Source organism: Podarcis liolepis (assembly GCF_965112155.1).
Source record: "Podarcis liolepis genome assembly, chromosome: 3".
Classification (NCBI taxonomy): domain Eukaryota; kingdom Metazoa; phylum Chordata; class Lepidosauria; order Squamata; family Lacertidae; genus Podarcis; species Podarcis liolepis.
In genome coordinates this window covers 107,620,611-107,634,762 of record NC_139557.1, presented here as the reverse complement: position 1 = coordinate 107,634,762, position 14,152 = coordinate 107,620,611, and the positions used below count along the sequence as shown (strand labels likewise).

Sequence of the window (14,152 nt, the reverse complement as noted above, 5' to 3'; positions counted from 1 at the left end):
CAACAGAAATGTCACGTCCCTGCATCTCAGGTATCTCTAACCATTTTAAACCTAAAACAACAGCCAACTTGAATTTAAAAACACTAGAACGTTGTCGAAGTTATCAATCACTGCCCAATGATGCCAGCAGGGAAATATAGCCATCAACATTGATGGTCTCAAGAAAGAAAGAAAAACCTCGTAATGAAAACCAAGCTTACCCAATGGGCAGGTAGGTGGGGGACTCAAAGCATTTTGCTTAGGTGACGCTTCTGAACACATGTAAATATTGAACAAGGAAACGAGTCTTTCATCCCACAGGTTGGCGCCCTCCCAAAATAATTTTTTTTAAGCCCTTCACTTATTTATCAGCACCACTGCTAGAACAATTTCTACCTCCACATTATGCACGGCAACAAGATGCAAATTCATTATGTGAATGCATAAACTAAGTCACAAAACTTAATGTTAAGCATTCAATGTGCTGGTCTCAGCAGACTTCCTTTAAATAGGGAACTGGTCCATGATCTCCAGAGTTAATGCAAGGGGCACGATTATTCACAAGTGGTTTTGCCTTAGGAATAGTTTGTTTTCATGAGGGACTAGAACTTGAGATGGGCAGTGGCCTCTTTCCTTCACACTGAAGTATATAGGATGAAGTATTATTTGATTTGCAGGGTGGTCCTTCAGACTTCCATTACTTCCCTTCCCTTCACCATACAATAAATAGACAATAATATATTTACAATTTTGTGCAGAAACGAAAGAGGGAAATTCTGTCCCTAGTTGCCAGGAAATGCTTATCAGCAATGTTTCCTCCCTAGCCTCTTTCCCCGTCTGTAAACTGTCAAACCTGGCTGCCTTGCCTAATTGGACTTTCCCCCACGTGGCAACATTAACTTGAAAGTGCAGGGCATAAATATTTCATGATGTCACAAAGGCTAATGACAGCCCTCTCTGAACTTGCAACCTGACGGTGCTTATTAGTCTCAGGCTGCTTTTTGCAAAGGGAACAGCAGGGCCATCTCAGAAAAGCTCTGAAAGCAAGATCTTCCTAGCCACATACCTGATGAGCTCAAGCCTGAAAAGTGTGCCTGGGAAAAGAGACTACGATTTCTACATTGCTTTCACCTTGTACTGTTTAGAGCTACTCCCACCTGGGATCTCTGAAAAGGCTGGTAATTTCCACACAACAGTCATGTGGTCTTTCGAAACAATGCGCAGACACACTTCTGGGATTCGCTCCTTTTGACAGCGCTCTCTGACAGGCACACAGCTTCATAACATGGGGAATCTGCATGGGTTTGCCACAGTCACACACACGCACACACAGCACCTAAGGTGCCATGGCTTCCTCTATATTTTGCCCACAAGAGCACCCAGCATTTGATTCAGCATGAACTTTGACAATAACATTTTACCAGATATGATTGCAAGTATACCTGAACTGTTGACAAGCCACAAAGGTTTAGCAGTACTTACACAATCTCGTCGTTCTGGAACTCAAGCTCTCCGCAAGTGTCTTCGAAGTCCTCTCCGCCCCCTTTGGCCGTGCCTTCGAGGGTTTTGTAGGGCACAATAACATTTCCTCGCGCTCCAGATGTCCGTAGCACTCTCACTTCCATCGTTCCCACGCTCTCACTCACGTGAGTGACTGGCTCCTCAAAGGTAAAAATGCCAGCGTGGTCGTCGTCAAAGATCGTGACAGTGGCAGTAGCAGGCGACCCCAGGCAAGCCACGGTTGCAATGTGGTTGACCTCCAGAACGCCGTCCTCTCCCTCCTCAGACAACATTTTCACATTACTGAGGTGAACGAGGAAGTTCTCGTCTTCCTCAAATATATCGTCGTCAATTATGCCCACCCGTATTTCCTTCTGCATCTCGCCTGGCTTAAACACCACAGTCCCTTCAGTGAACTCATAGTCGGAGCCAGCATTGGCTGTGCCATCTTCTGTTCGGAAGTCAACTGAGATGGTCTTGGTCAAATCGCCACCACGGCGAGCAATAGTTAGGGCTACCGTGCCACAGTTCTCTAGGCACTGGTAGGTGCCCTGCTCAAAAAAGACCTTACTGATAGGGTCATTGTCTGCCACTTCACAGTTGACCTCGTGCATGCTGACCGCTTTCCTTGCCTGGTCAGCTGCATGCCTCTTCAGTATGTTGCCAGCTCCCGTCATGAGCCGAGTGGCCTGGATACGGTAAAAGGCTCGGCTCTTTTGCTGCTGGCTCAAGACCTGATAGTTAGCTAGCTCTATCAGCTGCTCGACTTCTTTGTCTGGGTGCTTCTGCTTCAGCTCTTTGAGGATCCTGGCCATTTCCCTCCTTGTTTCCTCATCATCGTGGTCCTTCTCGTCCACTTCTAGGACCAGGGTGCCATCCAAGAAGCTTTCGACATGAGAATTCACCACCTTCCCATCCATTTCAATGTCCGCTTTGGACTGTGGCCCTTCGCCTTCGTGCTCGATGATCATGCCCCTCTGCTTGCCAGCCCTGTACTTCTTGTAGACGTACTTGTAGAACAAAAGCCTTCTGTCCGCAACCCATGCGAACACCACGCAGATGGGGAAAAAGAACAAGGTGAGCAAGCCTTCCCAGACGTCGACAACCCCAGGAGATATTACAGACAAAATCAGGTAGAGCCATGTGTAGGCAAAGATGCTCCAAGCAGCCGTGACGAAAAACACACGGAGGTGCTTAATCTTCCTGACCTCCCCATCAGGGACAACGTAGACACAGATGGCTATGATGACAAACATGTTAAAAGCAGCACTTCCTACAATGGTGCTCGGCCCAAGGTCCCCTGCAGTGAAGCCATGGCCGCACACTTCAATGACAGAAAGGAGAATCTCAGGTGCAGAGGAGCCCAGAGCCATCAGAGTTAAGTTGGAAACAGTCTCGTTCCAAACTCTAACAGTCGTCTTGGTGGTCTCGCCATTGGGTTTCTTGATCGTGATCTCTCTTTCTTGGGATGTGATAACTTCTATGGATGACATGAAGCGGTCTGCTATGATGGATACTCCTAGAAACATATAGACCATAGCCACAAAGTATACGGTAGCTCTTGCTATTTTATCTCCAAAGGAAGGGTCTTGAGGCTCCCAGATTGGCAAAATCACACCTTTCTTACAGAAATAGGTACCAGTGCAGGCATCAGCTTCGCTGACATTTTCGGACGGATGTTCTGCATGCACTTTGTCCATGTGAAATAGCAGCAACAGCACACAAACACTTAAAAGGTGAAGACCACCAGGAAAGGCAGCTAGATTCTTTAATCCCATCATGATTGGCTTCTCGTACCAGTTTCCCAGCGTTTTCCAACCTGCAGAATACAAAATTGTAAAAACGTGTTATCCAGATTCAGGTAGCAGGGGGAGGTTGCAAAACTACTGTCTTTCCACAGATCACATAGATTTAGAGCATCTCTCATGGATAAACCCCATTTACAAAAAATAATGGTTTGTCAAGTCATTAGCAAATTGGAACAGTTATATCACGAAATCCGTACATCTGCTGTCAGCTAATGATTTCCAGTTCAACTTGCATTCAGTTTAAAATCACTGAACTAATAAACAACAAAAAACAGGTGTTTACAACCAATTAAGCTTGTCTGAATTAACATGGATTTTTGACAGCACCAGCAGATCCTTGCTGAAGTGTCACCTTTTCCCTTTTTTAATGAAACAAACAAAACAAGATACAATTTCCTGTAGCAATATCTGGTAGAGGTTTTCTAAACGCCAAATGAAAATTACTAGTAACATTCTAAATCTGGGTAAGAATAATAGACAAACTTGTTCACAAATTCCCTTCCCATATTTTATGGCCATGAATTATACAAAAAGTGGAATAAAAAATAAATAAACGAAGGTCAATGGCGTGCCTGTCCATTCTGCAGCTTTACATGTCGATGGGGAATTTATACGATGGGTCTCAGAAAGCTAGTCACCTAGAAAGTTGCCCGTGCCTTAATAACATAAAAAAACCTCTGTTCAGAGGCCTCTAGGTACTGCATCTGATACTGGAAGCAGTGCAACTTATCCATCATGACAAGGGGCCATTGATAGCTTCAGATGAATACATGAAGGAGTGTCTCCACCCCCATCGTTCTGCCCGGACGCTGAGGTCCAGCGCCGAGGGCCTTCTGGCGGTTCCCTCATTGCGAGAAGCAAAGCTACAGGGAACCAGGCAGAGGGCCTTCTTGGTAGTGGCACCCGCCCTGTGGAATGCCCTCCCATCAGATGTCAAAGCGATAAACAACTACCTGACATTCAGAAGACATCTTAAGGCAGCCCTGTTCAGGGAAGTTTTTAATGTGTGACATTTTAGTGTATTTTTGGTCTCTGTAGAAGCCACCCAGAGTGGCTGGGGAAACGCAGCCAGATGGGCGGGGTACAAATAATAAATTATTATATTATTATTATTATTATAATGTGTCTGATCCCCTTAAAGCCAACCCAAGCTGGTGGCCGTCACTTGCAGTAGCAAAAGAAAGGGGTGCTTTCTTTTTGTCTGTCTCGAATCTTCTGGCATTCAGCTTCCGCGGATGAGACCAGGTTCTAGCAATGAAAAAGAGGAAGAAAGAACTCTCCCTGCTCACCTTTTCAACAACATGTACAATCTTATACACCTGGTGTTGTCCCTGTGTTTTGGACTACAACTCATGCTGGCTGGAGCTATCGATTGCTCCATTATTGCTTTATTCTTTATTGTAAACTGCTTTGAGGGTTTCCCCACAAATCAGTGAATAAATTCGATGAAACAATCAAATAATAATTGGGAGCTGTAGACCAAAACATTTGACAAACACCAATGCTGGCGAAGGCTGTCCTAGTGTGTTTGTGGTTGCAGCTCAAATTGCATCGCTATCAGTAGGGCAACAAAGATATGGATACACTTCTTTTATCCCATTCTGCAACACAGATTCTACCATACCCCTCTCCTTCTGGATCTATGTGCATATCATATACAGTGGTACCTCGAGTTACAGACGCTTCAGGTTACAGACTCCGCTAACCCAGAAATAGTACCTCGGGTTAAGAACTTTGCTTCAGGATGAGAACAGAAATCGCGCAGCAGCGAAACGGTGGCAATAGGAGGCCCCATTAGCTAAAGTGGTGCTTCAGGTTAAGAACAGTTTCAGGTTAAGAATGGACCTCCAGAACGAATTAAGTTCTTAACCCGAGGCACCACTGTATAACATCTGTGGTCCACTTTCATGTATCTGATGGAGCTGCGCCTTTTCTGCCACAGCTCAAGCTATGACACATTTGTCACAGCAGATCTACACCACTGCACATGCAACACACACACGTGACTCCCCTCAACAAGTCCTGGGAACTGTAGTTTGTTAATGGTGCTGGGAATGGTAGCACTCTGAAGATTCTTTGTGGGGATGAAGTCCTGTGTAGTGGATGTGCTTAAAATCAGTGTTCAAAATTGGCCAGGTGCCAAGCACATTTTGCACCTAGCTTCTAACCATTTACGAACAAGGGAAGGTGCCTGGGTGCTAAGATGGCATCTGACATCTCTACCATTTGGAGGTGCATGCCTGGGAATCATTGGAACTGAACTGTTTTCACACACTAATAGCCCATCCTGTAGAATTCTATCAATTATATCTTAGCTGAAAAGTCAGAATGAATTTCTGGAACCAAAATGCTTTTTCTGTGCAGCCTGAGCAGGAGCAGTCACCATTAAGAAAAAGAGGTCAGAACAGGTCAATATATATGTGGGCTATCCCTGGATAAAGCGACTTTTCGTCTTTTAAGTTCTCAAAGCTCTTAACCTAGCTCAGATGTTTAACTAAAAATGGCACCAGAAAGCTATGTCCCCTCCACTATGTTGCACGGAACGTTTCTTTTCTTTTGAGCTTATTTCTGTTTGTTTGAAACATTTACATATCCTTTTTTTCTATTTAAAATATCTAAAACTGTTTACTTTAATTATAAAACAATTAAAAACGCACACAAAGAGTTTTGAAAGAACAGGAGCAGCAAAAACCTGTTCTGCAAGCCAATAAAAGCAGCAGCCAACACCAGTCCGCTCTTTAAAGCCTTGGAGAATAAAAGGGTCTTCACCTGTCACCTAAACAATAAAAAAGCAGGTTTTGCCTTCCTGAGAATTTGGGGTGGGGGAATAAGGTGTGAAACTTCTTTCTGTGCTTCTTTTAGTTTTCTTGTTTGCCATGGGTGTTAATGTATAATGAAGGTTTGCTGACCAAGGAGAGTTTGCTAATTTCCTCCCCATGGCCATAGGAGCTGGTTTTAGAAGTTGCTATCTCTGGCACCCATTTGTTACACAAATTGTGGCCAAAAAAGAGGTGACTTTAAAAGGCGTCAAAACCACAGATGAGCAGAGCACATTCTTTCCTGCCCATGAAGAGTCACTTCTTTCCCACAGCACGTGGTAATGGGGCAGTGCACAGACCCATGCAAGAATACAGAATGATGAAGCAATGGGTAAGGCTGGGATCTAACTAGTTATATTGGATGGGCCTAACGCCTACTAAGGTAAAGGGTAAAGGGACCCCTGACCATTAGGTCCAGTCGTGGCCGACTCTGGGGTTGTGGCGCTCATCTCGCTTTACTGGCCGAGGGAGCCGGCGTACAGCTTCCGGGTCATGTGGCCAGCATGACTAAGCTGCTTCTGGGTGGCGCTATGGGTTAAACCACAGAGCCTAGGACTTGCCTATCAGAAGGTCGGTGGTTTGAATCCCCGCGACGGGGTGAGCTCCCGTTGCTCAGTCCCTGCTCCTGCCAACCTAGCAGTTCGAAAGCACATCAAAGTGCAAGTAGATAAATAGGTACCACTCTGGCCGGAAGGTAAACGGCGTTTCCATGCACTGCTCTGGTTCGCCAGAAGCAGCTTAGTCATCCTGGCCACATGACCTGGAAGCTGCACGCCGGCTCCCTCGGCCAATAAAGCGAGATGAGTGCCACAACCCCAGAATGGGTCACGACTGGACCTAATGGTCAGGGGTCCCCTTTACCCTTTTTAAGGGTTTGGCCCTTGCCCACCAGCATTTTTCCTTCTTCTTTTTTAAAAGCATGACGAGCTGATTTAGTATTTGTATTCCACTTTCCCAACAACAAATGTTGAGTTCAAAGTGGTTCGCAGTAATCACAATGGCATTTTTTACAAAACAAAAACAAAACCCCATTGTGATCACTACACTATCACACAATAGCATATAAAGCAAACAGCAACAAATTCATCAAAACAACTAATACCATTCAGCAAAGTCATAGTAACTCACAATATCACCAGGATACTTCCTAATCACATGGAACCAATGAAACTCGGATCAGCTCTTGAGTGTCGGACCAAGATCTGGGAGATCGAGGTTCAAATCCCTGCTCAGCCAAGAAACTCACTGACTGAAGCTTGGGGAAGTCACAGACTCTCAGCCTAACCTGAGCTCACAGGGTTGCTGCAATGATAAAATGGGGAAGAAGCGAACCACATATACCACCTTGGGCTCGCTGAAGGAAAAGTGGTATATAAATGGAACAATCAAACAAATAAAGAAATTGTGCAAGCCATTTGGATCTTAGGTCACGGGGGCAAAAACCCAGCCCAGCTCCCAGAGGACCCTGGTTTGAGACCCTATGCAGGCAAGAGGTCCTGAAGTACAAATGCACTTTGTGGAAATGTTTACCTTACTGTGAATCCCTGTGGAACACATTCCCACTGCCCAAACACTCAGTTTCTCTCTGGTTTTCAGTGTGATATGTATACTCAGTGTGAGATAAATCCATTCTACACTTCCTTTCCATTCAGCCCCCATCAATTTAATCCATAGTTGTTGCTTTTTTAAAAATATATCTATATCTATCTATATCTATATCTATATCTATATCTATATCTATATCTATATCTATATCTATATCTATATCTATATCTATATCTATACAAGTGTGCTTTGCAAGCGCTGGTTACTTCTACTGAATACCACAGAGTTGGCAATGTTAATTGTTTAATTATATATACACATCTGTGGCAGAGAAGAAGCCTGGAAAGTTTATGTAAGATGCGAGTGATTGAAAACAGATAATTAGAATGGAAATTGCTACGTAAACTTAATCTGCAGTAGGCTGAGATTGGCACAGCTAGGAAAACACAGGATGTAAGGTCAAACTTCAACCAGCAGCAACAGACCAATATGTAGAAGCCAGGCTGCCATTAACTTAATATAAAGTGGCAGGCAGTGGTGGAGGGGTAAAGTACACCAAGGCCAAGAGCCAAGCCCTCCTCTCCAGCACTTTCCCCCACTAAAATTGCTTTCTTTCCAATGCCTTTTTCTTGAGCTGGGATCTGAGATCAAAAACTGCATTAAAAACAAGTGATGCTTGGGGGAGGAATCTGATTCCCCTTCCCTCTCCTACCTATCAATGCTTTACCCCCCAACCTCCCACTTTATATTAAAATCAAGATGACCCACGTTTATTTTATTTATTTTTTTGCATCTATATCCCACATTTTTCTCCAAGGGTCTGAAAGCAGTGCACATGGTTCTCTCCCCTCATTTAATCCCCACAACAACCCCATAAAGCAGGTTAGGCTGAGATGCAGTGACAGGCCCAAAGGTCACCCAGTGACTGGGGATTTGAACCCTCATCTCTGATACTCTAACCACTGCACCACACTGGCTCTTGTGTCCTGCACAGAAAAGTCTTGTTTAACCCAAATCCTGTTTACAGTCCTTGTGCACCACAATGCACTTTCATAAATCAGATCATTGCATGCACCGGTTTCCTCTCCAGAAATGCCCCTTGCTGAACTCCCAAACTTCCTTAAGCTCAGAAAAGCAGTTTACAGTTTGGGACTTGTGAGCACTTGCACATGGATTAGTATCTCCACTGGATCCTAGCCATTGTCATCCGCTGTTCAGATTTTTATCAAAGACGTGTCAACAAGAATGCAAGTTCTTTCAAATGTAGATAGGTAGCCGTGTTGGTCTGCCATAGTCAAAATAAAAAAATTCCTTCCAGTAGCACCTTAAAGACCAACTAAGTTAGTTCTTGGTATGAGCTTTCGTGTGCATGCACACTTCTTCAGATAAAGTTCTTTCAAAGTGAGTGCACTAACCCCTCCATGGGTGAACCTCTTCAAAACAGGCAACAGTGTTTATGAAAGCAAATCTTTTGGGTGCGGGAGGAGCTGTTCTCTGGTTTGGATTACAATCCTAGCTGGAAACGAACTTTCAGGGTCACAATGTTCACCTCGAATTATAAGTCACCACAGTTTTTCTTCCAAGTGCAGGAATTACAAACTTTGGCAAGGTCACCACCCACCGCTAGGATATTGAACATATTGAATGTTCAGCCTCAAGGAGAAGATATTTTGCAGCAAAGCTGATAAAAACACTGGGGAAAAAATAATAAAATAAAATAATCACAAGTATTACACTGAACTGAAATTGCCTTCACGTAGAAAAACAATAAGTGTCCCCACAAGTATTGTGGTTCCCCATCAAGACGGGTGCCATCTGGACATATTTGACTTTCAGAACTGCTGTGTTATGAAACATTTTTACATGGGTAGATTATATCAGCAAATATAATGGTTATAGTATTGACATTTTATAGTTACTGAACACTGGTAACCGGTGTAGGCAAGCACTGGAGCAAATCCTTTTGTTGCTCTTGTTTACTTGCAAGAGTGAGGGCCCATTCGAAGGCACCCATCAAGAGAGAGTTCTTAGGGGCCAAAGAAAAAAAGGACAATTTCGTACCTGTTTGGCCTGATTTAGTTTCATTTGAAAGCAAGGAGGAACATGGTTGAGGATCACACACACACACACACACACACACACACACAGAGAGAGAGAGAGAGAGAGAGAGAGAGAGAGAGAGAGTTTACAGACAAATATGGCTGATAAAGTGACTCAGGGCATTTGAATACTTTAAATACTTTCCCTTGGTATAATAGAACCCATGTTTTTGTCACCCTGTCTTGTTTAACCATAATGTCTGTGCTATAAATAGTTCCAGTTGCTACCTTCCACGCATTCGCATACCTGTGCTTTGTCTATTTTGGTTTTATTTTATTTCTTGTCTTTTTCCAACATTGATCCGTAACTGTATATGGACTATGTATATCGTCATCAGAAACTGTTTGATAACACTGCATTTTGCAGAATTTTGTATAAACTTTCTTTTGAAAAGTAATGAAAAATATTTTAAACTGCATGTATTACATTAATCACCTACTTTGCCCTTAATGCAGGCCCCAATCTGGGTTAGGACATTGGCATGGGTGTGTGGGCAATCCTCTGCCCTTTGTGATCCTGATCTGGTTGGGTCTCCTGTCCCTACTACTTTTTGAAAATGAAATGTATATGCTGCTTGAGCGCAATAAACCTTCCAAGTGATTTATTTGCATGGAGAAAAGCTCCCATTAGCTTTAATGAGATATTTCCCCATGGGAACAGCAAAGGGCAATGGATTCTCTCTCTCTCTCTCTCTCTCTCTCTCTCTCACTCACTCACACACACACACACACACACACACAATCATGCCAGGGCGTGTCTGGTGAGTTATCTGTGAAAGAAAAACCTTGGATGTAGAGGGCAAACCATGGCTTGTGTCCAGCTATGTTTTACTCAGAGCCCATTCTTTTCAATGGGTCTTCTCTTAGTAGGACCTGCCTTGGAGACAGCCAGAGCTATTAACAGAATACAGGGCTTATCTACAAAGCAGGAAAAGGTAATTTATGGTGTGCCTCCCAAACTACAAAGGCAGGCAAGTCATGCAGTCCTTTCGCTGAAGCTAATTGCACCTGGGTATAGTCAACATCTGGGATAAGTCTGGATGGGAGATCGCCTGGGAGCCCCATGCTTGTGTTCCATGGAAGAAAGGCAGGCTATAAATATGAAGATTAAATACACTGGGTAGATACCTTGTTTTACTGGATGCAGAAGTTACACTCTAATGCCCCACCAATCTTTTCACCCAGACTGTGAGAGAATTATGGGCAAATGAACAGGCCAGCCTCACATGCGCTCAGACTTATGCCCATGGTTTGGGAAAGACCATAACTTCTACAGCAAACATTTAAGTGTCGCGGCAGATAAAATCTTCAGGGTTTTGTCACTGCATAGCTTGCCTCTGGAAACTCAGTCATGTTCTACACATGATTTGTAGGGACTTCTGTTTGCTTTTACACTCTATTCCATACACTGGAAGGAGTTTGTGGGGGTGAAGAGCTAAGTTTCTTTAGTTTGAGCTTAGTCATATGGCTTCAGGCAGGCAGTCGGACTGAGTGTCATTTGGTAAGAAAACTGATCCCCTTTGGGATAGTTTAGATGGCTTCCTCCAGAACCACAGCCGTGAACAGTTTCAGAGCTCTAATCTGCCACTAGCAGCCTAAAGGAATATTACAGAAGGAGATTAAATGCTGTCATTTAACACTGCCACATGTGTTATGATTATGTACATATACACACATGCATCCCATAAATCAGTTGGGGAACTATTGTGGAATCTGGTTTTCTAGGAATCTTGTCTTGCTTTAAAAACAAAAAGCATGGTGGTAGTCCTGATTGTCGGTGAGCTGGGGAAATGCGTAAGTGGGCATGAGTGACCGAACCTTTTTGAGCCCATGAACATATTTGGAATTTTGAAGGAGTGCCATAGGCAGTGCCTCCTCTGGTTACTTCTCTTCCTTCAGACTACCTTGGACTATTCTTCCCATTATCACCACTGCACAGAAAGAAAGCATGCATATACAGTGGATGCTCGGGTTGCGAACATGATCCATGCGGGAGGCACGTTCACAACCCACAACTTTTGCAACTTGCATGGCCGCACCTGCACACCTGCGGGTTGTGATTTGGTGCTTCGGCACACGCGCAAAGCGCGATTTAGCGCTTCTGCACATGCACGACCGTCGAAACCCGGAAGTAACCCATTCCGGTACTTCCGGGTTTTGGCGCGTCCGTAACCCAAAAATCGCAGCCTGAAGCGTCTGTTATATACCAAGGTATGACTGTACATAATTTGTTTTGGGGTCTGGGGAAAAGACAGATCCAGTAAAATTAAAAGCTGAATGATTTTACACAAAGTACCCCCAAAAGCCACCAAGAAATTAATGCTTGTGTTGGTAACACTGCTCAGTAAAAACACAGAGATCTGCTGCTTGCCAGCATCACCAAAATATTGATGATGATGATGATGATGATGATGATATTATTTATACCACGCCCATCCGGCTGGGTTTCCCCAGCCACTCTGGGCGGCTTCCAACAAAATGTTAAAAATACAATAAAACATCAGACATTATAAACTTCCCTAAACAGGGCTGCCTTCAGATGTCTTCTAAAAGTCAGATAGTTGTTTATTTCCTTGACACCTGATGGGAAGGCATTCCACAGGGCACAAATCTGCCTGGATGGTGATTATTTTCTGAAGTGGTTGGCCTTCTGGCACTGGAGTCACTGCTGGCACCAGTGAGGAGAGGAGAAGGGGGAGGTCAGCTCTGTGCATGCACATGCATATGACTGCTGGATTGGTTCTGCCAGTGCATTTGCACAGCACTCCCTGCCCCTCTCCAGATAAACTGCACTTCCATGTCAGCCACGCCTAATGATTTTCCTCACGTAGGAGGGCAAGGAACCCACTAAGACATCACTGAGCACATTTGTGGACCACACAGCTTACCTATATGGTTTTGAGGTGACCCCATTTCAAGATTATGAAGATCTAGTGTGCTTTTTTAATTTTATTTTTAACTAGTTTTTTAAATGATGCACGAGTTAATGGGTGCTGGCACAAAATGGCTGCCGTGAGCAGCAAAGAAGAGGAAGTGGCGGTACTACAAGCCAGTGAGCACCATCATGCACAGCAAACAAAGCTCTGTGAAGACCCATAATGATCCATGCCCCACATCCATGATATTTATGGGTCAGCCAATGGAGACAGCTCTGATCTGTGATTTGATGGTGGTTTCAGGGAGGGGAATGGAAAAATTAGGCAATTTTTCAATTTTACTAGATTTGACCTAGATTTACTAGATTGGCACATGCACGTTCTCTGCCCAGCAAACACTAAAGTCTCTCCCTCCTTTCCCTGACTCTTTTCCCTGACTCCTGCTGCTCTCCACTTTTTCTCCCTTTTGCTTCCCTCAGTCCATCCACCTCTGGAATCTCCCAGATCATCCCCTTTTCCCTCATACCCAGCTGGGGTTCATGAGGGAGCAAACTTGATAATAATAATAATAATAATAATAATAATAATAATAATAATAATAATTTATTATTATTATTATTATTATTATTATTTAAATCCTGCCCCCACCCCACAAAAAGGAGAGAAAAAGGTTTCTAGTATATATACCAAGTAAAAGGTAAAGGTAAAGGACCCCTGGATTGTTAAGTCCAGTCAAAGGCGACTATGGGGTTGCGGCGGTCATCTCACTTTCAGGCCAAGGGAGCCAGCGTTTGTCCACAAACAGTTTTCCAGGGCATTACTAAACAGCTACTGGCGCACGGAGAACTGTGACGAGTACCAGAGCGCATGGAAATGTCATTTACCTACCCACCATGGCAGTACCTATTTATCTACTTGCACTGGCATGCTTTCGAACTGCTAGGTTGGCAGGAGCAGGGACTGAGCAACAGGAGCTCACCCCGCCGGAAGGATTCGAACAGCCGACCTTCTGATCACCAAGCCCAAGAGGCTCAGTGGTTTAGACCACAGCGCGACCCGCGTCGATATACCGAGTATGATGAAGGAAGTGGGTTTTGCTTTATTTGTCTTACGGGCAATTCTTTTAGAAACTGAAACAACCACACTGTTGCCTCAGAAATGTATCTCCCATTTCTAGTCATGAAGGGTGTCCTTCAATCAACGAAGGTGACCAAAGTATGAGGGAATGAAAGAGAGCAAGAGGCTTGTCCTGTGTGTGTGTGTGTGTGTGTGTGTGTGTGTGTGTGTGTGTGTAACATAAAATATTTCCTGTCATACCTGAGATTGCTGTGTAAAAACGGTGTGACTATTAATTATGCCATGTGGAACATTTTGGGTGGGTGATTGCTTCATGCTGAGTCAGAAGAAGGCTTGAGTTAACTAGGGAGATAGGGTGAAGTCGTTTTTTAAATAGACAGCATTTGAAAAGCAAAAGACGTCCAACAGAAGCACCCGTGGTTAACACGAATTCATAATTCAATGGATCC

The 14,152-nt window shown here is 44.1% G+C and overlaps 1 protein-coding gene across 9 annotated transcripts in view; it reads right to left on the bottom strand.

Moving 5' to 3' along the window:
* The window catches only part of SLC8A1 (solute carrier family 8 member A1), a 301,894-nt gene that overhangs the window by 234,905 nt on the left and 52,837 nt on the right, over positions 1 to 14,152 (bottom strand). For 8 of the 9 annotated variants that reach the window (XM_083494236.1, XM_083494238.1, XM_083494232.1 and 5 more), the window contains exon 2: positions 1,462 to 3,298. In XM_083494236.1, coding sequence (XP_083350362.1) covers positions 1,462 to 3,260 — 1,799 coding nt within the window. In that variant the 5' untranslated portion in view covers positions 3,261 to 3,298. Of the gene's footprint in view, positions 1 to 1,461; positions 3,299 to 7,234; positions 7,409 to 14,152 lie in introns of all 9 variants that reach the window. The other variant, XM_083494240.1, reaches the window with a different exon arrangement.